This window comes from Rattus rattus, chromosome 1, assembly GCF_011064425.1.
Source record: "Rattus rattus isolate New Zealand chromosome 1, Rrattus_CSIRO_v1, whole genome shotgun sequence".
Classification (NCBI taxonomy): domain Eukaryota; kingdom Metazoa; phylum Chordata; class Mammalia; order Rodentia; family Muridae; genus Rattus; species Rattus rattus.
This window is the reverse complement of record NC_046154.1, coordinates 65,943,378-65,967,696: the sequence shown is the minus strand read 5'-3', so window position 1 is coordinate 65,967,696 and position 24,319 is coordinate 65,943,378. Positions and strand designations below refer to the sequence as shown.

At 42.3% G+C, this 24,319-nt stretch overlaps 1 protein-coding gene across 1 annotated transcript in view; it reads left to right on the top strand.

Annotated features, from left to right (window-relative positions):
- Focad (focadhesin) overlaps positions 1–24,319 on the top strand; it is a 295,998-nt gene that overhangs the window by 45,071 nt on the left and 226,608 nt on the right. Inside the window, exon 5 of the mRNA XM_032902159.1 lies at positions 11,434–11,538. Within this exon, the coding sequence (XP_032758050.1) occupies positions 11,434–11,538 (105 nt within the window). The remainder of the gene's footprint in view (positions 1–11,433; positions 11,539–24,319) is intronic.

Below are 24,319 nucleotides of genomic sequence, written 5' to 3'. Positions count from 1 at the left end.
GTTCTTTCTCTTACAAGGATGCTGGTTATTGGGTTTACGGTCTAGTAAGGGTACGTTCTTCTTGTGATCTTTAATTACATTAACAGGGATGTTCTTTTCAGGCTGTCTCATAGACATATGTGTAGGGGATTAGGACTCAGACTCACCTTTTTGGAGGTCACAGTTTAACTTTCTACCAGCAATGCCTTCAGTGTCTGAGAATGCATATGCCGAGGTCCCTTGCACAGTAATTGAATTGGTGGCGAAGGAGTGTTAACTCCCCACACAGGAAAGAAATCTTGATGTTATTCTAAGAAGTTTTCTGCATGGGATCAATGTCTAGCCCTAAGAACAGTTCTTGAGGTTGATCTTAAATCTACATGCATGCATACATACATGTATGCACCTCACATGTGTGTACACATGTGCATACTGTACACACATGAACACACTTGTGTGTGTACACACACTGAAAAACAAGACTGAATAACCCCTCCAAACTGGAACAATAGCAAATAAAGCAACATAGATCAAAGTAAAGGAGAGTAACCTAAGTCAATACTGCGTGGGGACCCAGCCATTTGCTTCATAACCTCACCTCAAATTACTCATTTGATTTCAGAAACGCCCTGGGCAAGAGGAGCTTTTCCATGTGCAGAATAGTGTCCTTTCATTCGGAGACACACGGTCCCTGATGGTTTACATTTTCCTGATGCTAGCAACTATTAACATGCAGTTACTGTGTCTTTAGGCTAGAAGCTTCACAATAACACTAAGTTTTATCAGTTTTTCTTCATTTATTTCTTGAAATATTGCTGTAAGGAGAATTTTTCTAATATTTACTCTGGTTACTTAAAAGTATAATTTATAAAGCAAGACCCATACACATGCTTTTCTATTTACTAAATTCCAAAGAGGCTGGGACTGGAAAGATGGTTCGATGAATGGTTAAGGACACTTGCCGTTCTTCTGGAGGATCTGCGTTCAGTTCCATTCACCCACCTCAGCAGGCTTATGATGATGTCACTCCAGTACTGGTGGGGACCTGTGCTCACACGCCCATAGCCACATGCACACACTCATTCCTACACCGATCTCAAAATGATAAAGGTAAATCTTAAGGAAACATTTAAGCGTTCTTTGGTATGCCCAGTTAGATTTTTCTTCTATGATAATTTTAATGTGTTATCATGACTTTAATTAAGGCTTTAAATTCACTTAAAACTCCCATTCCTTGAGGTCTCATTATTTTCCCTCCATTTCTAAGGAGGGTTTTGGAGTCTCTCTTTTGAAGCAGCTTGGGAGAAGTGTTAAAAAAAGTCTAAAAAATTCAATTGTCAGTGATTCTCATACATAATAAATTCGTTCAGAAAGGAGGGATGGGAAGAGAATAGCATCTCAAGAAGGCGCTTCTTCCAGCCGTGCTTGTTACGGTGCGGTCGGGTCTACTGTTGCTGGATCTCTCCAGGAGTTTGCATGTGGGCGATTTGGCTACGTAGTTGATAGTCTTCAGCACGGTTGAGTTTTATAGGCCACCTGAATATTTAGTCCTTTTCTTACTCTGTCTGGAATCTAGATAGTTTCGTGTTGCAAGTATATAGATTAAGGTTCACTAAATGAAAACAAAGGCTCTAACAACAAAAGCAAATACTGCCTTGTCTCCACAGAGTTCTCTCATTGTGGATACTATGTTTAGCACATTGCTTATATTTCTCCCGTGTTTATAATTATTTCATTGTCTACCTGTGCAGTCTTTGAAAGGATGGCTTTCTATAAATATACCCAGTAATACCTTTGTTAATTGAAATAAACTAACTTAATAATGAATTAGGAATGTTAAAGAGATCATATGTTCTAGTTTCTTTTCTTTTCTCTTTTTGATACAGAGTCTCTCTATGTAACCCTGGAACTTGCTATGTAGACTAGACTGACTTCAAACTCCCAAGGACCTTCCTGCCTTTGCTTTCTGAGGGATGGAATTAAGGAAGGCACTACCCATTGGGTCTGGGCTGTCTGTTCTAGTTTCAGTGTAAATGTGCTAAATCCTGTAATTAGAAAACTAAATTTACCTTCAGAGCTCCCCTGAACACCAAACATAATAGCTTCTTTGCTACATCTGTCCTAAGCAAGGCATGGAATTGTCATCTCCGTTCTTGTGTTTTGTGTTATGTCACAGTGAGCAGAGCAGATATAGTTGTTGCACTCATATGTATTTGACCGAGGAGGAAAGATTGTCACCACATAGTTTCTCACATTAACTCACAGCAATATAAACTACATGTGCTGATGTCTGGTCAGGCAGATGGTACTGTGCTGCTAGGCTACAAATATGAGGGCTTGATGGAGTCATGGTGGTCACAGAAGGTTTTCCCAAGGAAGCAACATTGACATGAGACTAAGGAGTAATACATGTAATGTAGGCAAATGGGAGAGGGTGGAACTTTCATTTACAGGAAAGAGAGTATGACAGATTCCTCTTGTGGGAGGAGGAAAGAATGCTCAAAGCAAAGGGAGAGGCATTTGAGATAGGACTGTGAGAGGAGGTGTGGCCAGACAGTCCAAGTAATGGTAGCTGATTCAGAAATTTGGGTCTTTATCTTGGGTAGAAGGGGAGCTATCCAAATGTTTCATGTAGTGGGCATTGGGGTTCTGAAGTGACTACATTGGGTTCAGCATGAAGATAAAGTTGTTAAGTTAGCTTTGGGTTCAAGGGCTAGGAAAGGCACAGGAGAATTAATCTAGGTGGCTGTTGTTCAGGGGAGAGGTAATAGCTGCTTCTAAAAGAGATGGAAGGAATAGATTTGTGTGGTTTTGGGGTGAAGTGTTGGAGGTGGATTAAGTATGAAGATGCCTGGAAGGAATATATGTCAAAGGTATTCTTTCTTTCCCTCTCAACCAATGGTTCTCAACCTGTCGTTTGTGATACCCCCCTTCACATGGGTAACATATCAGATATCCTATATATCAGATACTTATATTTTAATTCAGGACGGTGGCAAAACTATAGTTTTAAAGTAGCAACGAAAATACTTTTATGACTGTGGGCCAGCACAACGCCAGGAACTATATTAAAGGGTCACAGCATCAGGACATACCTTAGTTAAGGGTTTTATTGCTGTAAACAGACACCATGAACACAACTATTGTAAGGACAACATTTAATTGGGGCAGGCTTACAGGTTCAAAGGTTCAGTCCATTATCATCAAGGTGGGATCATGGCAGCATCCAGGCAGGCATGGTGCAGGCAGAGCTGAGAGTTCTACATCTTCATCTGAGGCTGCTAGGAGAAGACTAGCTTCCATGTCCTTAGGAGGAGGGTCTTAAAGCTATGCCTACAGTGACATGCTTCCTCCAGCAAGGCCACACCTACAAATAGTGCCACTCCCTGGGCCAAGCATATTCAAACTGCCACAATAAGTTTGAGAACCACTGCTCTAGACTGTAGGGAACATTGGAAAACCAGGCTTGTAGGAAGAGTGTGAGTTCAGATTTGTACATGTTGAACATTGGGCCATTCAGATGCTGAGGAGAGACAATGGGCAGGTGGATTGCCTTCCTCCTTTTAATGATGCATCTTGAACACCTTCTACTGTGAATACACTAGGCATAATCTCTGATCAGCTTTGTTTTGCCCTGATTAAAGTCTTTGCTTTGAGTTGTTAATTAACTGTTCTGTGTACCTGTGTACCTGTGTACCTCAAACTCAGGCAGCCTGCTTGTCTGAAAGCTAATTCCAATTCCTGAAGTACTCCTCAGAACATTAATTAATTAATTTATAGCTCAAGGACTGCTTGATTCAAGTTTGACAGGAAAAACAACAGGACAGGAAAGCTGAAAACGCTAGCATGTTCTGGGCAGTGGGAAATGGAGAGAGATTCGTGGCAGTACTGTTAGGTATGAAGGTCAGAGAGATAGTGGGAAAGCCCAGAGTTTCAGAGGAAGCATGGTTAGGCTTTGGCCAGTATCCAAGCAGGAGATACCTAGAGGAAAAGTTAGAGCTCAGAAAGTCAGGTGGGCTACGAAGGGCTCTGTAAGTGGCTGTCAGTAGTGCTTTTGTGTTTGTGCTACACTGTGGCTCAAGAACAATTATTAATAAGAGAGACCGAGCCTTTACGGTTCTGCTCATAGTGTTTATTTGGGAGATAATCAAACAATATATTTGCCTTCAGAATCCTTCATCAGGTGAGATTATAACCTCTCTCTCCAACTACTTTGAACTGAATGTAAAGCTTTGCACTTGTAGGCAGTCTATATTGAGCCTCATCCTATATCTCGACCCTTCCACCCCAGTTCTTTTAAAACAACTAATCAAGCTGTCCACATATATATACTTTTAATTACCAAAAGGATGAACACTTTTAAACTATGAAAGTTGTAAATGATAATTTTATTTTATTTTTTATTCAAAGGGGAAACTTGGAGTCAATTTTACTAGAGGTTAAAGAAAAAAAAATGCCTGGACAGTAAGCTGTAGATCTTGGCAGCCTCCTGGAGCAGGCATTGAGGAAAGACTAGGTGACATTGTTTGAGTTAGGCTGGTAAGGAGATCAGCCACAGGAACTCAGAAAGGTAAGCAGACCCAGAGGAAACCCCCTAGTACTTTGTAGAGTCTGTACGAAGAGGCAGGAATTTTTTGAGGAAAGCATATTATTTCATTAAGGGGACAATTATTCCTTCTATCTCTTTAGCATGGCTTTTGGTAAGCCTCCCTCCCTCAGGGTTAGTCTTTTTGGCCTAGTAATTAACCTGGACAGATGGGTTAACTCTTAATAGAGGAGCCAATGGTCTGTCTCTATCCAGAAGTGGATTCCAATTGGCTAGGAGGCAACAACTTTCCTTAATGAACCTTCAATGCTACTGTAACATTCTCTACTCTGTATATAGCCACGAGATTACTTAGGGTCCAGACTGGAGATTAGGGTTGCAAACACTCCTGGCTTTTCTCTTTCCATCCAGGACAGGACCATGGACATTTTGGCCCATTGCCTAAGGCATGAATTGAGGCATCATTCCTAAATTGCATGTCTCATTTCTGTCCCAAGTGCTCAGTGTCACCCCCTCTGCAGAGGAAATGCTAATTGCCCTTTAGGAAATTGGGTTGAATCTGGCTTCTTTCTGTTGGTGGGGTAATTGGGTGTGGCAATTAGGACATACCTCCAGTGGTCCCATCCTGGGGACCTTGAAAATGCTCCAGTGGTTACACAGCTTTTAACAGCCAGATGTGGGAGGGAAAGAAGTTCTTGGCTGGTGCCTGGACAGAGTGTGAGGGAGAAGCACAGGCAAGAGTTCTTAACCTTAGAAACCCCAAGCAGGGAAGCAGGACTAGAGCCAAGGACAGGGCACGATCAGAGTCCCTGAGAGTCTCTGCTTGGGCTCCCTCCTCTATCTACTGGGCTGCTGCTCGGTTCCCTTTGGCCTGGAAGACTGGTCTAGAAGGTGATGAGCCTGGGAGCTGACATGAGGCCCTTTTGAGAGCTGTTGGAGTGGTTAGTGGTCTGAGGCCCCTGCAGACGCTTGGTCCTGGACCATAGTCACCTGCTGTGTCCTCAGAGGAGCTTTTGTAGTGTCTCTCTACAGCCACCAAACCTGCTACCAGACATTGTGATCAATCCGGTCGCTTCATGGCAGTCACATATTACTGGGGAAGTTGGGGTCACCCCTCTTGGGATTCTTAGTCTCATTAAGAGAAGAATTTAAGAATGGACTCAAAAGAAAGCTTGAGGACAATTTCATTAGAGTTTGAAAGGGAAAAACTCCAGGCCAGGAGGGTGTCTCAGCAGTCTCCTGGAGGAGGAAGATAGAGGAGAGAGAAAGCCGTGTTGTTTGAGTTAAGCCAACATGGAGGTCAGCCACATGGTGGACAAGCTGCCATAAGGTAGGAGAGGAGCTTCAGAGCAAGAGGGAAATAGTTCAGAGTGCCAGAGAGAGCGTATTTAGGCTCTGGCTAACATCCAAAGGAAAAGGGAAAAGGAAACAGAAAAGCTGCATTTCTGGGTCAGGGCAGACAGATGCAGTGGAGTCTCACGCAGCTCCTAGGGACAGGATTTTAGTCACTTTCTGTTTTCTAAAAAGTTCTTTTCTAGGGGGTCCTGGCGAACAGTAGGAAACTGCAGGACTAGAAAACCTTAGCAATGTTGGGTTGTTTGAGAGATTCTTCCAAGGCCTGTTCTTAATTTTCTCTGGGACGTAGAGGAAGCTGGGGTCTGAAATCAGATCTAGATGAATGGAATTTGAACAAACTAATGCCAGTGAAATTGGAATCCTATTTTTTCTGTGCACAGCCCTTCCAAGTGTTTAAAATAATTCTGAAGCTTGCTTTTCTTATCTTATAATGTGATGGACATCTTTCCACACTGCTGTTTACAAGTTTGCTTGCATCAGTATTAGCAAATTCAGGATATCCTGTAATGTTAGATGCGTCCATGCGTCACAGTTTAACTAATTTCCTACTGGCAAACATACTTTCCCTCCTCTCCCCCCTCCCCCCCCCCTCCCCTTCCTCCCTCCCCCCCTCCCCCCCTCCCTCCTTTCCCCCCCCCCCCCCCTCCTCCCTCCCTTCCTCCCTCCCTTCCTTCCTCCCTCCCTTCCTTCCTTCCTTCCTATTTTTTACCCTTTCCCTCCCTTTCCTTCCTTTTCCTTCCTCCCTCCCTCCTCCCTCCCCTCCTCCCTTCCCCCCCCCCCCCTCCCCCCCCCCTCCCCCCCCCCCCCCCCCTCCTCCCCCCCTCCCCCCTCCCTCCCCCCCCCCTCCCTCCCCCCCCCCTCCTTCCCTCCTTCCTTCCTTCCACCCTCCTTCCTCCCTTCCCTCCCTTCCTTCCTTCCTTCCTTCCCTTCCTTCCTTTCCTCCTTCCTTCCTTTCCCCTTCCTTCCTCCCCTTTCCTTCCTTCCCTTCCTTCCTCCTTCCTTCCTCCCTCCTCCCTTTTCCTCTCTTCCCCCTCCTCCCTCCTTCCCTTCCTTCCCCCTCCCACCTTTCCTTCCTTCCTTTCCTTCCTCCCTCCTTCCCCTCCTCCTCCCTTCCCTCCTTCCTCCCCCCCCTCCCTCCTTCCTTCCCTCCTACCTTCCTCCCTTCCTTCCTTCCTTTCTTCCTCCCTTCCTTCCTTCCTCCCTCCTTCCTCCTTCCTCCTCCCTCCCTCCTTCCTTCCTTCCTTCCTTCCTTCCTTCCTCCCCTCCCTCCTTCCTTCCTCCTCCTTCCTTCCTTCCTTCCTTCCTTCCTTCCTCCCTCCCCTTCCCTCCTTCCCCTTCCTCCTCCCTTCCTTCCTCCCTTCCTTCCTTCCTTCTCCTTCCTTCCTTCCTCCCTCCCCTCCCCTCCTCCCTCCTCCCCCTCCCTCCCTCCCTCCCTTCCTTCCTTCCTTCCTTCCTTCCATCCTTCCTTCCTTCCTTTCTTCCTTTATTTTCTTTTTGCACATAGCCAACACAATACAGTGTCTTCCTTATGGGTACATGTAAGGGCTAACTGTAGGGGGATTTTTCATTTAAAAGGTTTACAGATAGTATAAAATTGCTTTCCACAAAGGCTGAAGCAGTGTTTGCTCAGTGTGAGAGTGTGTGTGTCCGCACGCACTCCTTTGGGTGTTATGAGTCTTATTCAGTGGGATTTGGATGTCTATATTCTGTTGGGTTTTTTTGTTTTTGGATATTCATCCTGTCTATCATTTAGGTTGTAAATATTTGATCTGTCACTGCAACTTTTTTCCCCTTTAGAATCTTTCTCACTAACTAATTTTAGTTATATATTGATTTTTTGTTTATTCTTTTCCTTTTAATTATTATCTCATTATTTATAACCACTTCTGAATAATCATAATTAAGTTCTTCTGTTATTCATGTTGATCCCACATTTCTGTTTACTAAATTCTTTCTTATGTTTGTTTATATTTAAATATATAAATTGCATATTATAGAATCAGTCAGCATCTTAAAATACTATGTTAACTGATTTTTTAGTGTACTTCCAATGGTGTACAATTGTTTGAATTATCTATTCGGTGCTTGGCTAGAAGCCAGGATCTCAGACATGCTAGGCATGTGCACATCACAGAAGTGATACTCCTAAGTTCCGCCATGTAGAATGAGGCAGAGTGCAATCCTGAGACCTGAGGAGATTGAGTGACTTTGAGTCACTCAGCAACTGAGGCTGGACAAGTCCCAACTATTATAGGATCTTCAGCCGATGACAGCCCAGCTTCGGTTTCCCTGCTGAAAACTTCTGGATCTTTGTAAAGGACAGCATTGCAGAGAGGAACAACTCTTTGTGGTCCAGGTTCTTCATAGGCCAGCAGTTCTGAATAAAATAAATGGATAAAGAATTGTAAAGGAGCAGATCATTTCAATGTTGTGAATATTGAGATAGCTCCCCTCTAAGTAATAGAGATCTATATATTTAGAGTAGCAGTCGAGAAGATTGTTGGAAGAATCCCAGTGATCCTAATGGACAGAAACGGCCTCCAGGAGGTGCCTGAAAACCCTCCTGAGATAGTTATCATGTGTTTTGGCTTTTGTCTTGGCCTCTCTGGGGTGGGCATCTCTAGGATTCTGGACTGTACCCTTGCAGATGCCCATCTCACCAAGAAAAGGATCAAGCAGCCATGAAACTGCAAACAGCTTTGCAAAGCAGCCAGTGAGGAAACATTTGTGTTCCCTTGGAGATCATCCTGTACCTCCTACTACCGTGTAAATACAAGCAGGACACCCTCGTATTTGTGTGCTCTGAGCAGACCCTATGACTGGCCTGTGGGGTCCCTAGATCTGTCATCATCACCTGCTCTGTCACTGTCAAAGAAGGCTCTTAGCTAAAGCACAGATCCAGTCCATTTTGCATTGTAATGAAAGGCTCTTGGTATGGGTCTGTTGCTGTTTTCTCTACCCATCCCCACCCCCAGTTGTGTATCAAACTGTGTTAGCATGAAGTATTTCCAGCAGCTTTCTCTTATAAAATATAATATACTATGTACACTATAAAATTTTTTATATACTATAAAAATTTCTCTGCTTAATTTTATTGGGTCACAGTGAGTTTAACTGGTCATTTTGTTGCATGAGGTAAAGTACCATGAAACTATCACAATCATTAAGGGCTATGTGAGCAAAGCTAATCTTTGACAGCCATCCAAGAACATACAGGGAGACATAATCTGTGTGTATGTGGTGTGTGTGTGTGTGTGTGTGTGAGAGAGAGAGAGAGAGAGAGAGAGAGAGAGAGAGAGAGGGAGAGAGAGGAGGGAGAGAGGGAGAGAGGGAGAGAGGGAGAGAGGGAGAGAGGGAGAGGAGGGAGAGAGGGAGAGAGGGAGAATGAATGAGTGGGTTTACCAGTTCATCCAGTTCATGTGCATGTAGGAGGCAGGGCCAATGCTCTCCATTGCCCTCCATTACCCCATTGCCCTCCGCTTTATTGTTTTCCACTTTATCCTGTTGAGGTAAGAGTTGTACTGAGCCTACACCATTCTTAGCCCTGAGTTACTGACATGCTCTGCATTGTCCACCTCTATGTGGGGTCTCGGATTCAAGACTCAGGTGCCACTGAATACTAGGAGAGAGCATCTCTACTTTCAGCCTTTCATTTAATGTGGGGACTGTTTATAGTGGATTCATAGATGAGCGACTCCATACACATATGGTCTATGTCATAAAAGGTTCATCAGTGACTCTGTCCTTGCATGGGCATGTAAGAGAATTCATATGAAAGGAAAAACTACTATTGAAAATACTGTGGAAAATTCAGATTGGAAGGGAAATGTTGACAGTCCCAGAAGAATCTACTTAGGAGCTAAATCTTAGGACTGTCAGCAACAGTGCTGTGAAGTAGAAATATAACATGAGCCATGAATCTGAGTTACAAATGCTGCTCGAATTTTCTCATAGTTGGGGGTGCAGAGATGGCTTGGTGGTTAGGGACCCTGGCTGTTCTTCCATAGGACCCAGCTTTCATTCCCAGTACCCACATCAGGTAACTCATAACTACTGTAACTTCAGCTCTAGGGGGATCTAACAGCCCCCGCAGTCATGTATACACACAAATAAAAATAAATTGACATTTTTTTTGATAATAGATTTTAAAAAAGTAAAAAGAAACTGATGATACTAATTTTAATAATGAATTTATGTAATCCCAAATGTCAAAATACTATTTGAACATGCAGTCATATTTTATGTTCTTTCTGATTTATTTTTTCTGAGATGGGGGTTTCTCTGCATAGCCCTGGCTGACCTGGATATTCAGTTTGTAGACTAGCTGGCCTTGACCTCACAGAGATCCTCCTGCTTCTACTTCTTGAGTGCTGGGATTAAAGTTGTGTGCCACCTATGCCTGGCTCCTTCTGAGTATTTTAAAAATATTTTCGTGCGTATGGGTGTTTTTGCATGCACAATATCTGTGTACCATATGCATTTTTGGTGCTCAGAGAGACCAGGAAAGGCATTGGGTCCCTGGAATTGGAATTACAGATGCTATGTGTGTGCTGGGAATCAAACTTGAGTACGTGTAGCACATCTGGGTTTGGAATAACCACATTACCTGGGTGCCCAGTAGCCAAGTAATGGCCACTGCTGTTGACTGCTGTTGTCTAATCCTTTGTCAGATGGAAAAATTTAAATGGCATGAAAATGTACAGTTAGTCACAGTTCATGTAAGTGCTCCAAGTCATGGGACGTTTCCTGACCCTAAACTCAGTGCTGAGGGAATGTTCTGTATGGTATGACCAATAATATGTTATGCACTTACAGTGCTCAGCCTAGAGTAGATGCTCAATAAATGTTAGCAAACATTATTTTTAAGTTGCTTAAAAATTAGTAAGCCATTTTTATTTATAAGATTTTTTTCTAGTTAATAAGGGAGACTTATTTTAATTGAGTACTTCTTTTTCTTTTTGATATATTTTTTTTTCTTACAGAATAAGGAAAAACTTTAAAGTGTAATTCTTCTTTTTATTAATTTCCTTTTGATTTAATGCCCTTTGTTTTGCTTTAATTGGTCCCCTGGCCTGCTCTTTTGAGTGGTTGATCCATTTCATATGTCTGGTTATTTTTCATGGTCTGCTAATATTTATAAATGACTTGATCGTTTATTCCGGGTAACTGATGTGGTCACTGACTTGAATTATGTGGGCTAATGTTTGCTTTTTTCTCTGATTGATTTTCCCCACGTGTGTGTAGGGAGGTGATTGATAGCTGGTTTGATTTTTTGGCCACGTTTTCCTTTTTCATACATGGGTCTTGGCTGTGCTGAAAGGAGAGCCGAGAGTCTGTAGGTGCCCACCGTTCAGTGTGGGTGGCAGGCGTTCAGTGGTTTGGGAATGATGGAATTGGAGGGAGGTGCAGCTCATTAGAGCGCCTGGCTAGTGTGTGGGAGGCTCTTATTTCAGTATCTCACATCACGAGAAGGAAAAACAGGATTAAACACCTGCTTAGCATGTTCATTTTAAGTCTGGAACATTTAGCATGTTATTATGTTCTTTTTACAGGAATATGTCCGGTTTGATAAAAGCCCTTATGAAATTATTACAAATGCAAGCATCCAGGGAAGGACAAGGTGGGGCAAAGGATCTTCAGGACCTATATTCTATCAGGTAAGTCTTCTCTCCTCTGGTGTGTGCATGTGTGCGCATGAGTGTGCAGACATTTGAGTGTGCACCTGTGTGTGATTGTGTGTATGTGAGTGTGCATGAGTGTGTGTGCTGGAGGATAACTTCTGGGAGTCATTCTCACCTTCTGCTCTGTGAGTCCACGTCTCAAAGTTAGGTCATCAGGCTTGGCATAAGAGAATTTACTAAGCTATTGGGCTGTCCCTTCCTCTCCTTTAAATATAGAGAAAGTTTTACATCATTCGCTAAATTATGAACAAGATCTATTTCCTTAAGATTTGACGTTTAAACCAGAAGGATATACATTCAGTCATTGTGGGCTTTACTCCTCAGGAAGTGACCGTTTCAAAGGCTGGGGAATGGTGGAGTTGACAACGTGCTGCGCATCACCAGTGTGGTTTCCAAGTTGCTTCTTTGGAAGTGAAATCTGTTACTCAAAATTGAAGTGGCTTTGCCCTGCTCTGCCCTGCCCTGCCCTGCCCTGCCCTGCCCTCCTCTCCTCTCCTCTCCTCTCCTCTCCTCCCTCTCCTCTCCTCTCCTCTTTTCCTTTCTTTTTTCTTTTTCTTTTTGCTTTATAATAACTGTCACCAGGTGTGTGATCTCTGCACTTGGTAGGTAGAAGTGGAAGGATTAACACTTCTGAATACAGAAGACCTCTCAACAACAACAACAACAAGCTACTGTTTTCTCTCAGAACTTTGAAACCCGAAAAGCTCATTGAGCAAATATTTTTAAAGCACAGGGATTTGTATGGGCAGGAAGGCCAGCTTCTTCACCATGGAAAGTAATAGGAGACATTTGTTTGCAAGGTCAGGGTCTAGTGCTTTCTCCTTGTTGTCTGTAGAATGTGATAAGGTAGAGTGACTTTAAAAAGAAAATACACAGCAGTAACCACAGAATGCACTGGCTTTTGTGGGAGCTTTTCTGGTAAGGAGGGTGTCCTACTCAGTTGTGATGATGATGTCACTCAGCACCACAGAGCCATTTCTGAGCACAAGGGTTCTCAGCAAAGCTCCCAGAAGATGTGTTTCACTAGTTCATGTTGTCATAGGAATTTGATGTAGTAGAATTTTTTTCTATTTCAAAGAATGAGGGTAGGGTTGGCTTAGGGGTTGGGGTGGGGTTGCTTACCTGGGCTGTGCTGATTTGAGCTCACGGAACCTGTGGTTGAGAGTTGACATTGGCCACCAGCCCTGTGGGTTTCTGGAACAATGTTACCTGCTGATCTCCTATGCTCATGGTGCTTTCTGTTGATAAGTGAGCCGTGTCTGGTCCTTTAATGTTAATGTTGCCTGTGGTCTGCCTCATTTTCCTGAGTGTATTTATTATCTAGGACTTCTTAGGATATTTTTAAAAACAAAGTCAGATTATATTTTACATATTTTTGGCATGTTTTTCAATAATTTCAAATATATAGAAAAAATAGAAAAATGTGATATTTTCTTCCTTCCTTCCTTCCTTCCTTCCTTCCTTCCTTCCTTCCTTCCTTCCTTCCTTCCTTTCTTTCTTTCTTTCTTTCTTTCTTTCTTTCTTTCCTTCTTTCCTTCTTTCCTTCTTTCCTTCTTTCTTTCTTTCTTTTGTAGCCATGGCTGGTCTCCAACTCACAGAAATCCATTTTCCTCTGCCTTCCAAGTGCTGAGATTAAAGGCATGGACCACCACACCCAGCCTAGGAACTTGTAATGTACAGGGCAAGTTTTCCAAATGGATAAATATTCCCCACCATCTCTTTTTCCTCCCTTTCCTCCTTTCCCTTCCCTTTTCTTTTGCTTCTTCCTTTAAGCATACTTTAAGCAGGGTTTTTAATGCAAGGTGTTAACTCACAGTCTACTTCCCATGTCCCGCCTGGAGCAGCACTGATTGACATGTCAGCAAGCAGACCTTAGTATTTCTGGAGAGAGACTTGTCCTGCCTCATGTTTAAAAGAAATCAAAATTTTGGTCTAAATTTTCAGGATAGAAAATAATTCCGTTTCATTGTTGTTCCATTATTTATTCATGTTTCTACAGAGAAGCTACTAAGGGTTTTAATCATTCTGCATGACAGTTTTATTGAGGTATAATTCACAGATCACGTGAGGGACACATTTAAACTGTACAGTTCAGTGGTTTCCATCTACAGTTATACAATTTTCACCATAGTTAAATTTAGAACATTTCTTCCTCCCCCAAAGAAATTCCTCATCCCATTAGCAGTCAGTTTATATTTCCCTCCTACCCAGGAGGGTATTTTAGATCTTTGGTTCTCCGTATTGCCTGCTCATCAGAACCACCTGGGTATGCTTTAAAAGAAACAAATGTGACACCATCCAAATACCTCACTGGACGAGAGTCTCTGCTAGGAGCCCCACTCCTGTGTTAAATGCTCCCAGGCGGAGCCAGTTCTCTGAGCACACGAGGCAGTAGGCTGCTGTTTGGCGATGCACACTAGTTGACCTGGATCTCTGTGTAAGTCTAAGGTGGACGCCAGAGATCTGACGAGCATGCAGTTGATGCTGCTGCTGCTCCCTCCCACCCTCACCGAGGAGCAGAGCCACTGTGTAGCATGAGCAGCACCCAGGAACTTGGTAGAAAGCATCTGCGTGGGCTGCACTGCAGGCTACTTAAATCCGAGCCTGCATTTTGGGAGATATCTGTAGGTAACTCATGGGTTCATTATTGTTTAAGAAGTGTATGTTTAGATGCTGGTAATATGAGCGATTCTTTTATACCGGAACAGTGTGGTTATTCTCATTCTCATGCTGATAATCTTCTCTGCGTGGGATTGACATCACCCATCTCTCTTGTCTCACCCACTGTCTCTTCTAGAATTCATTTTGTCTTATTACTGGTCCTTCTAACCATGGCCTCATTCTCACAATGGGAAAGGTACAGGTGTGACTAGCGAGCCCCGATTAAGGAATTAAGGAGAAATGGATCTGTAAGGTTTGCCTTGAAAAAGGTGACACACTAAGGGGTCCAAATCAATCACCCAAGTTGGCATAAATCTGGTAATGTTTACGGAGAGCCCTTATGCGAATGGCTGTTTGGCATTATAAATCTGTAGAGTGTAATCGAGTGTATTAGAGTCTGAAGTTTCCCCAGAGGGGATTGTGGATGGCAGGAGCAGGGGGAAGGTAAGTGTGAAGTGCAGATTCCCCTCAAGAGAGCTATGATTACCTGAGTCGAGCATAAAATTGTCATGCTGTTTTAGAGCCCTCCTTGCTATGTGTTGGTTAGCAGCATCAACCCGCCTTTCAGAGGCAGCTGGTGAGAGCATGGTGTAAAGGGGAAAAGGATTGTGAGAGACTTAGAACATTGCTGAGAGGCATGGGATTAATTTAAAAATCATAGTGTGGCATATAACTGGCTTTTTGTGTGTGAAGATAATCTGTAGTTCTCAGGACGTTACGGGCTCTGCCAATATATAGTTGTTTTTTAAAAATGCTTGCCTTTTTGTTCAAATGTCTGATTAATTTGAATCATCGTAACATAGAATACACGGTCGTTTTAACTGTGTCTGTGGAATGGCTTATGGCATTAGGCGTGAGAGAGAATATGTGAGGACCAGGGGCCCTAGTGAAGCTCCTTCTTCCAGTGGGCCCAGAGTTCAGTGGTCCTCAAAGTCTGTAAGAATGAGGAAGACTTGAGAGATACTTAGAACCACCGCTTCTTTGTGTTGCTTGCCAGAGAGTCTCGCTCCTCCCACAGTTGTCTGTGACTCAGGAGTCAGCGTGCTCATCCAGTTGCTTCTGGATATGGATGCAGGTCTTTTTGTGTCTCACCCTTACAAGACCTTTCTTCAGCCCCAAGCACTGCATGGCACCACATATGGGCTGCAAGGATCGGGAGGGTGGGTCGAGGTTCAGGTCCACCTCCTTTCTTCCTTGGAACAGCATCAAGGAACCAAGTTTGTCTTGCCATGTTAGCCATCTACAATGTAGAAGCTAGGAGCAGAACTAAAGAAGAACCCAGCCAAAGAGAGCAAGCAGATGCAAAGCGAGAGAATGTAGGAGGTCATGGATTCATTCAGTGACTTAATTCCATGGCTCTATTAGATGCTGGTGCCTTCAGATGGTGAGTGGGGGGTTGTGGGAGCAGGAAAGGAAGAGAGTCCTAAATACCCTCTTAGAAACCCGCACAGGTTGTCCGGGGCTTCCTATGCACAAGGAGCTTATCCTCAGAGTTTTCTGTATGCAGTTTTGCAACCTGGGCCTGAAGCGCACACTCGTGTTGGGATTTGAGTGCCGTTGATTACTGACTGTGCTTGGAGAAAAAGCTGAATTAGCGTTATTGTTGATGGAGTTGATCTTGCTCCTTCCAGAGCATCCTTCTTGAGCTTCCTGACTTGGTCAAGATTGGATGCCTGTATTAGAATAGAACTGCAGGGGTTGGGATTTAGCTCAGTGGTAGAGCGCTTGCCTAGGAAGCGCAAGGCCCTGGGTTCTGGTTCCCCAGCTCAAAAAAAAAAAAAAAAAAAAAAAAAAGAACCAAAATTTTAGAATAGAACTGCAACTGTTGCTACCCTCGGGATGGGAGTAACTGCGAGGAAAAGGCAGTAACAGCTCTTGCTGTTAGCTGAGGAGCTTTAACCAAGTGGAAAATACCCAACATCGAAGTCCCCATTGCAGTTGTGCCTTAGCACGCTCTAAGCAGCTTCTCAATAGACCTGTAACCGAACAAAGCTTAGAGTGACCGTGGGTCAGCCTGAGGCCCTGGTTCTTTTCAGTTTCCTATGTAACTCCCGTGAGAAGGTCCTGTGGAGAATTATTAGTCTTGTTACAAAGAGGTGGCGGGTGTCAGCCTTGCCAGACCTTCAGATCTTTTAATAAGTGGAAGGTTTCTGTGTGAATTCTCCTGATTAAATGCTGGCAGGCACTCCCAGCATTTGAAAGTATGAGGTTGGCAGACACAACATGTCTGCTCACAGGATACAGTCTGCGGACAGCAAAGTTTATGACCCGCTCTAGGAACTGTTTTCCAGAACTTTAGAAATGCCTTTCTACTTGTAAACAAATTTTAAATTAATTAACATATTATTCATTTCATTGCTATTAAGGCATCTTTTAGTTCAGACTTTCTTCTCCCTTTGTTGGGTCTGAGTTGGCTGCAAGTGTGACCTTGATTTGCCAATTATTAGAGGTTAGTTTTCTCATTCGCTTTGTAATACACCATTTCCATGAACTCTCATCCTGTGCTTTTTAATTTTTCTCTGCATATTCATATTATGGCAATCTTTTTACGGTCTCTCTTCTCTCAGTGAAAGTGAGGAAATAGCTGTGAATTCATGAGCAGTGACTGCTTGTTCCAGAATTTGTGCTTTATTCTGATGTGCCAGACAGTGGCTGACATGTACAAATATCAAATGTTCAGAATCCTGTTCGTGGGAAGCTGTACTTTCTGGGATGAGGGAATATTTAATGACTCGGCAGATGGTGGACTCTGAAGTAGGCGCTGAGGTCAGTAGCATAGGATGGTTGGATCCTGAGTGGATTGAAACTCTGTGCCCTGTGTACAGGTTTAATCCTCTATTTGTAGGTTTTGTGACTGGAGAATTAAGGATTTAAGGATTGTAAAGGCTGAGATACTTCGTGACTTACGCTGATTCTCTGATTTAGCATTGAAGTCAGGTGTAAATACCAACATACGAACAGAGACTGGTATGCAGTTACGGTTATCAAAATACAGCACTGTTTTTTTAATTTGGTGACTGTTTTTTCTAAGCCATAACCCTCTTGCATTTTCTCTTACTGTCTATTTTGAAGGAAGACATGGCACCAGTAACTTGAATAGTTCAAAGAGTTTCTCCACTGCTGATACAAGCCATGTGAGAGCTCTGTGGTGTGCTAGAGGGGCTCAAGGAGGCTGAACGGCTGTTTGGTGTTCAGAGGAGGGAGAGGCCTGCATATGGCTCAGGAGAGGTGGCCATTGCAAAGAATTTTATCATTTAAAGAATAGTGGGGATTCACTTTTTTCTGTTTCCCTTTTTATTTTGATAATGTGTAGGATATTGTTTAGGGTTGATGATGTGTAAGATATTGTTTAGGGTTGATAAAGTGAAGATATTGTTTAGGGTTGATGATGTGAAGATATTGTTTACGGTTGATGTTGTGTAAGATATTGTCTAGGGTTGATGATGTGTAAGATATTGTTTAGGGTTGATGATGTAAAGATATTGTTTACGATTGATGTTGTGTAAGATATTGTCTAGGGTTGATGATGTAAAGATATTGTTTAGGGTTGATAATGTGTGAGATATTGTTTAGGGTTGATAATGTGTGAGATACTGTTTAGGGTTGATAATGTGTAAGATATTGTTTAGGGTTGATAATGTGTAAGATATTGTTTAGGGTTGATGATGTGTAAGATATTGTTTAGGGTTGATAAAGTGAAGATATTGTTTAGGGTTGATGATGTGAAGATATTGTTTATGGTTGATGTTGTGTAAGATATTGTCTAGGATTGATGATGTATAAGATATTGTTTAGGGTTGATGATGTAAAGATATTGTTTATGGTTGATGTTGTGTAAGATATTGTCTAGGGTTGATGATGTATAAGATATTGTCTAGGGTTGATGATGTGTAGGATATTGTTTAGGGTTGATAATGTGTAAGATATTGTTTAGGGTTGATGATATGTAAGGTATTGTTTAGGGTTGATGATGTGTAGGATATTGTTTAGGGTTGATGATGTGTAGGATATTGTTTAGGGTTGATGATGTGTAGGATATTGTTTAGGGTCGCAGGCTGTCTTTAGTTGTCGGTTTCAAAAGTTCTTCTAAAGCCCGGAACCTCATCTCACCTGCTCGGGGTCTGTTGTGGGGCTGACATTTTGAATAGCATAAACAGTGCCATGTGTATCTGAGGAGCACACCCCAGGTACCGTGATAGCCATCCTGTTGTTCACCGTGGGTTTAACTTTGATCACCTAGTCACCCTGCTCTGATTCGTCATACGTGTCAACTTCCTGACAGAACTGAGGAGAAATCTGTGGGGGAGACACACAGACTATCCAGAACCCAGCTTCCTATTGCCCTCAGTGTTCACTGCGATGGTGCTGCTTCAGAACAGTGCTCCCCACTCCCCAGTACTTCATATCCTTAGCGACAAAGGGGAGCCAGAAATTGCTTGAGGGGTGGAAATGACTATCAGGGGTAAATGAGATCTTAACTTGGAATTTTCTTCAGGGAAATAAAATTTAATACATTTATTGTATTAATGCACTTTATGTGATATACGTATGTTTCTAAAATGAAAAGGCTAGCAATTTAAAATAGTGTGTGGTCGTTGATATTTATTGCGAATTTGTTCGTTTGTTTGTTTGTTTGACATGGTTTTACCACGTAACTCTGGTTACTCCTGACCTGGAGCTCCTTCCATAGCTCAAGTTGGCCTTGAATTCAGAAGTTTGTCTCCTTCTGCCTCCCAAGTGTTGCCAGGACTAAAAGTGTACACCACCCACTGTGTGTGTGTGTGTGTGTGTGTGTGTGTGTGTGTGTGTGAGTGTGTGTGTGTGTGTGTGTGAATGCACTAATGTATGTGCTTTGGCATACAAGTGGAGGTCGGTCTTCATCTTCCACCTGTGTGAGACAGGTTCTCTTACGGCTTTCTACTGCTTACACCAAACTAGCTCATGGAAGCCTACGAGTGTCTGGTGCTTCTGATCCAGTTTGTCTCCATAAGAGCACAAAGACTGCAGATTCACCCTACTGTGTACAGCTTTACATCGGTTCTGGGGATCTGAACTCAGGTCCTAAGGCATGCAAAGCAAGTTCTTTATAACTGAGTCATCTCTCTGCCTTAAGTTTGGAATTTGTAACGTCAATCTCATTGCGATTGTTTCGAGATTGCTACATGGCCCAGGCTGGTTTGCGGCTGTGATCTCTTGCTTTAGGCTTCAGAGTACCAGAGTTAGAGGCCTGTGTCATCAGACCTGGCTGAAGTTTACAGTATTTTTTAGTGCTTCTTTTTTATCGTGACACAATTTATATGCCAGGTGTTTGAGCAAGTGGATTTTATTAAAGTTCATTAAATTATATAACTTCCATGACTAGTTTCAGGACGTTGTATCACCTCTAAAGGAAGCCCTGTATGCAAGGCCATTTATTCCCACCCACCCATGGAGAATACTGTTATTTAGTTTGCACATTCTAGAAATTTGTTGTGATGGAAACATAGAATGTGCCTCCTTCTATGTGTGGTTTTCTGGCATACTCTTTTCAGGATTTCATCCATGTTGTCACATGTACCAGTTCTTTCTTCCCTTTCTCTAATGCATGCATAGACCACATTTTATTTATCTCAGATGTTTTTTTGTTCATTATGAAGTGAATTTTTAGTGTTTTGACTTTTACATTTATTCTGAAGCTTATTAAAAATAAACCTACCTTGGTTTTTTATCACTGGTGAGGTTACTCAGGAAACCATTGTTTCAGGTGAGAACAAACCTTAGATAACCTTTTTTGGGTGGGGAGGGGGTAGTGTTTATAGTTCTGAAAACAGGTTAGCTAAGGCGAATGTAGCAATTACTCTAGATATATAGCCTGTTTTAACGTTTTGGTGCTTACTTCCCGTCAGAATCCTTAAGAGATCTTTCCAGTTTTTGGACTTTGACTTAGGAATGTGTGAACATAGTTTTAAACCTTTTTCTTCTAAGTTCAAAGGGCTCATGGCAATCTTTATGTAAAGACCAGGGGGAGGAAGATGAGGAGCACGGTGTCACAGTCACTTCTGCCTCTGAACAAGCCCACTGGGACTAAAGGAAACAAAAACAAAATGAAGAATGAAGCCAGGCAGGACTTGAGTGAGCCCAGGCAGCCATGCCCTTCAGGGCTATCTGCCTTCTCTGCCGTCCGATTCTTTCTGTCTGCAAGAATGTTTCACTTCTGACTTCATTCTTCCTTCCTTTCTTCGCACTATGATTGTCTTTGTTAGTGATTTCTATTAATGATTCTAATCATGTGGGATTTGCTGCTGGGATTATCAGTCATACCTAAAGAGTAAGTTTATATATATTATTCATCTTTAGCCAGCAGTCGTCCCTGGAAAATGCTGTGTGAAATTTTCTAAATATAGATACTGATGTAAAGACTGCCATGGTAATTTAAAAAAACATGTGTGAGGCTACAAAAATCATTCCAATGTTTAGCTTATTTATTGTGCATGGTCATGGCATATAACTGAATAAAAGAAAGGCCTTAGATCCTGAAGCACCTATACCATCCCTGCCCACAACCCCAGGGCATCACCTTCTTCTTGAAAGATAACTTTGCATTAAAAGTCTCATCTTCAAATAGTGATCCTAGGGAAGGATTCATGTGAGGACATAGTAAGGAGCGTATTTAATAAAAACCTTATATACTTCTTACCTGCCTGACAGACCTGAGGAAAGATACAATCAGTCAAAAATGTCCAGACCAAAGCACTTTTACTCTGGTGCTTTCCTGAGGCCCTCCTATGGAAAGCACACAAATATATGTTTTCAAATTACGTTACACAGTGCTTTATGATTACTACTAATTTCTCCTTTTGAATCATTTTCTCTTTTGCAGTAATACCCACGTTGTAATCCTCATAACATTTTCTTATTATGTGCACCTTTTAACTTATCTGCAGAGATTAAAAAAAAAAAAATACCCAGCTTCTCACTAGCACTTTCCAATCAGAATTCCAAGCAGGTAGAGAAATGCTTTTAAAATGCATATTTGATGGAGTAAGTGCTGTGCATTGCTCTGAAAGCACCAGGGTCACAGCTGCATACATGGAAATGCACAGTGACGTGCAGGCATTGTTTCTCACAGAGAAAAGGCTCTCTGCGCCAGCCGCTGAATTCACCATGTAAATCAAATCATAGCTTTCTGATGCTCAGAGATGAAGCGAAAGGTTGAGGTGACCTAAAGGTTACAGATAACTTTTGCTTCCCGGTTTAACTGCCACACAGCTAATTTTATTATTCCCTCATTTCTATTAAGATTGATGCATTTATTCTTGTAAAGGTGACTATGGTTGCATACCTTATTTTAGCCTTGCCTCGGTGATAGTCTGATGGAACCGTGCATATATCATTCTTCTTTCCCTCTGCTCCTTAATTTGAGATGCATGCACTGCTCTCCACTGTCAATAATCCTAGTGAAAGGTGGGGAGTGAAGAAATATTTGCATCCAAGTCTGTAGTCTTCTCTGTCGTCCCCATCCCCCACTCTGAACACTACAGACTCTGGGACAGAATTGATTTTTCATGATCTTCTATATCCTTTCAGTTATGAGTATATAAATAAAGCAGTTTGAGCTTTAAAAGATAACGTGGGGACATGTTTGGTGTGTGTGTGTGTGTGTGTGTGTGTGTGTGTGTGTGTGTGTGTGTGTGTATAATTATATTCATTATAGAAGTACATTTGACACACAATGGGAAACAAAAGAGATTAGGACAGAGACTCAACTTTTAGGCTGACTGTTCTCACACATAAATTCACCCTGGCTAGTGTTGATGGGACTCTTCTATTTGTTAGATATTATGTCATATAATTTACTTAGAATAACAGTAAATATGCTTGCACATCACAAAATAGAAAGTGCCAAAGAATGTTCAACATACTAGTTCATGTGGCATGCCAGAGGAAAACCAAGGCACACTAAGAGATTTACAGGCGATGGCGGCCAATGGAGGGTGACCCGCTTGTCTGATTTGTATTGATTTTGATCTTTAGAAATGATGTTATTCTCCTTTAAGGAGAAAGCAGATCTATAGGCTATCTCAGGAGCTAGATAATTCCGATTTAATCATCCTTCTGGACATAGCACTTTACTTTCCTAGGAAGCAGACAATACAGGATGGTTTTTTTCTCTGAGATAAACATAGGCGAGGTTTTTGGTTTCACAGACATTGGCCGTAGAGTCATTCAAGCTTGCCACATAATCACAGATGGGAGCCATCTTTATGCTCTGCTGCCTTTGCAGGGCTTGATTGCGTCCTGTGTGTCCTCTGCTTGGGATCTAATGCTCATGTGGGTTATGCATCTCCAGTTGTTAGCTATCTAGCCTGAGCTCATTTTACAGGTGAAGGGGCCTTGGTCAAAAGAGGCTAATTCTCTTGCCAGAGATCTCATGCTTTGCTGGAGAATGTCAGTCTGGAGACAGACGTATAGCTCAGTGGCTAGAGCTCTTGCTTAGTATGTATAGGTGTGGGTTTGATCTGCATGAATGGGGCATGGTGGTGCACACCTACAATCCCAGCACTAGGGAGGCGGAGGCAGACTATGTAGTGAGGTGAAAGTCAGTCTTGGCTACATGAGACTAGATTTTTTTTTTTTTTATTTCTGGTAATTCTGTGTTCCTTGATCCCACGTCACATCCTCTCTGTCTAGTTTCAGTTTTATTTGATACAGGGACGTGGCTATATAACAGAAAAAGAGTCCAAGTGTGTTCTATGTCTTGTATAACGTCCACTGCAGTGATGACAGCAGTGGTGGCATCCACACTTGGCTGGATTTTCAAAATATCCTACTCTGTGGCCACTATTAGCCAGTGACCTGATTGGCTGGAGGCCCAGCCATACACTTTAAACAAAGGATGGAGTAATTTAACTATGTGGATTGAGTAGCAGACCTGAGAATGATTGAATTAATGAATCAATTTATTTTAAGAGATCTCACAGAGCAGGAAAGGATCTGAGGCAGCCATAGTCAGGAAGTAGACAAGTACCTGTGCTCAGTGCTCAACCACCCACCCTCCCTTACCTCTTCCCTTCCCATCTCTTTCCCCCTCCCTCACTGTCTCCCCCTCTCTCACTGTCTCCCTCTCCCTCACTGTCTCCCTCTGTCACTGTCTCTGTCTCTCTGTCTGTCCGTCTGTCCAACTGTCTGTCTGTCTCACTGTCTCTCTCAATGGCACTTCCAAATTTAATTTTTTGGAGTTTAAATCGTGTATCCTTTCAAATGCCTTGAACTTACTGATTTGAATACATGTTAAAGAAGTTGAATGGCTAACAAAGAGCAAGTGAAAAGAAGAAAGTAAGTTTGAATAATCCATAAATTTAATAATCAAATCTTGAATATATTGAGAGTGAACTATATTCAGCCGTATGGCATTTTTCATGCTCTAATTATAATGTTTTTGATTGGATAATAACTTCATTTTCTGTCACACTCAAATTAGCATCTGTATTTTTTAATGGTGTTTATTTTAGAATAAGATTTATTTTATAAAGGAATAATTTCATGTTTTTTTTTCCATTCTAAGCCTTTTCGGTTTTCTTGGGCATCCAGTGCTAAGTTTTGTTAAGTGTCTTTCCATAAGAAATGTAGATTTGGTCCTGACGGTTATGTTTAGTGTAAGTTAGTGTTTATTGTGTAAGGTGAAGCCTACTCAGCTTTGGGCTTCACCCTGCGCTTGCTGTGGACTTCAGTTAGTGGTTCTGAATCAGAGACAGTTTGGCCCCTACAGGGACCTTAGGCAGAGTCAGAGGCAGCTCTGATTGTCAGCACTTGGAGGAGGTTCAAGAGTCCTGGTGGAGGAGGCAAGGTTGTTGCTCATCAAGCTGTGGAGCTGTGCCCCACTGTGAAGCCTGTCTCATGTGTGATGGCGGTACAGTTGTTTAGTTAAGACATATCCATCCTGTTACTCGAGTGTAAGCCTCTGTGTTTTATTTTTCATGTGTGTTCACATATCAATTTGATGGTTCACAAGGGAGAACTTAGCTCTTTGGTTTATTATGCTTAAAAACAAAACTTTGGCAGTTATAATTGATTTTAGGTTATTTGTGTTGTTTGAAAAAGTGTGATATTAATAATC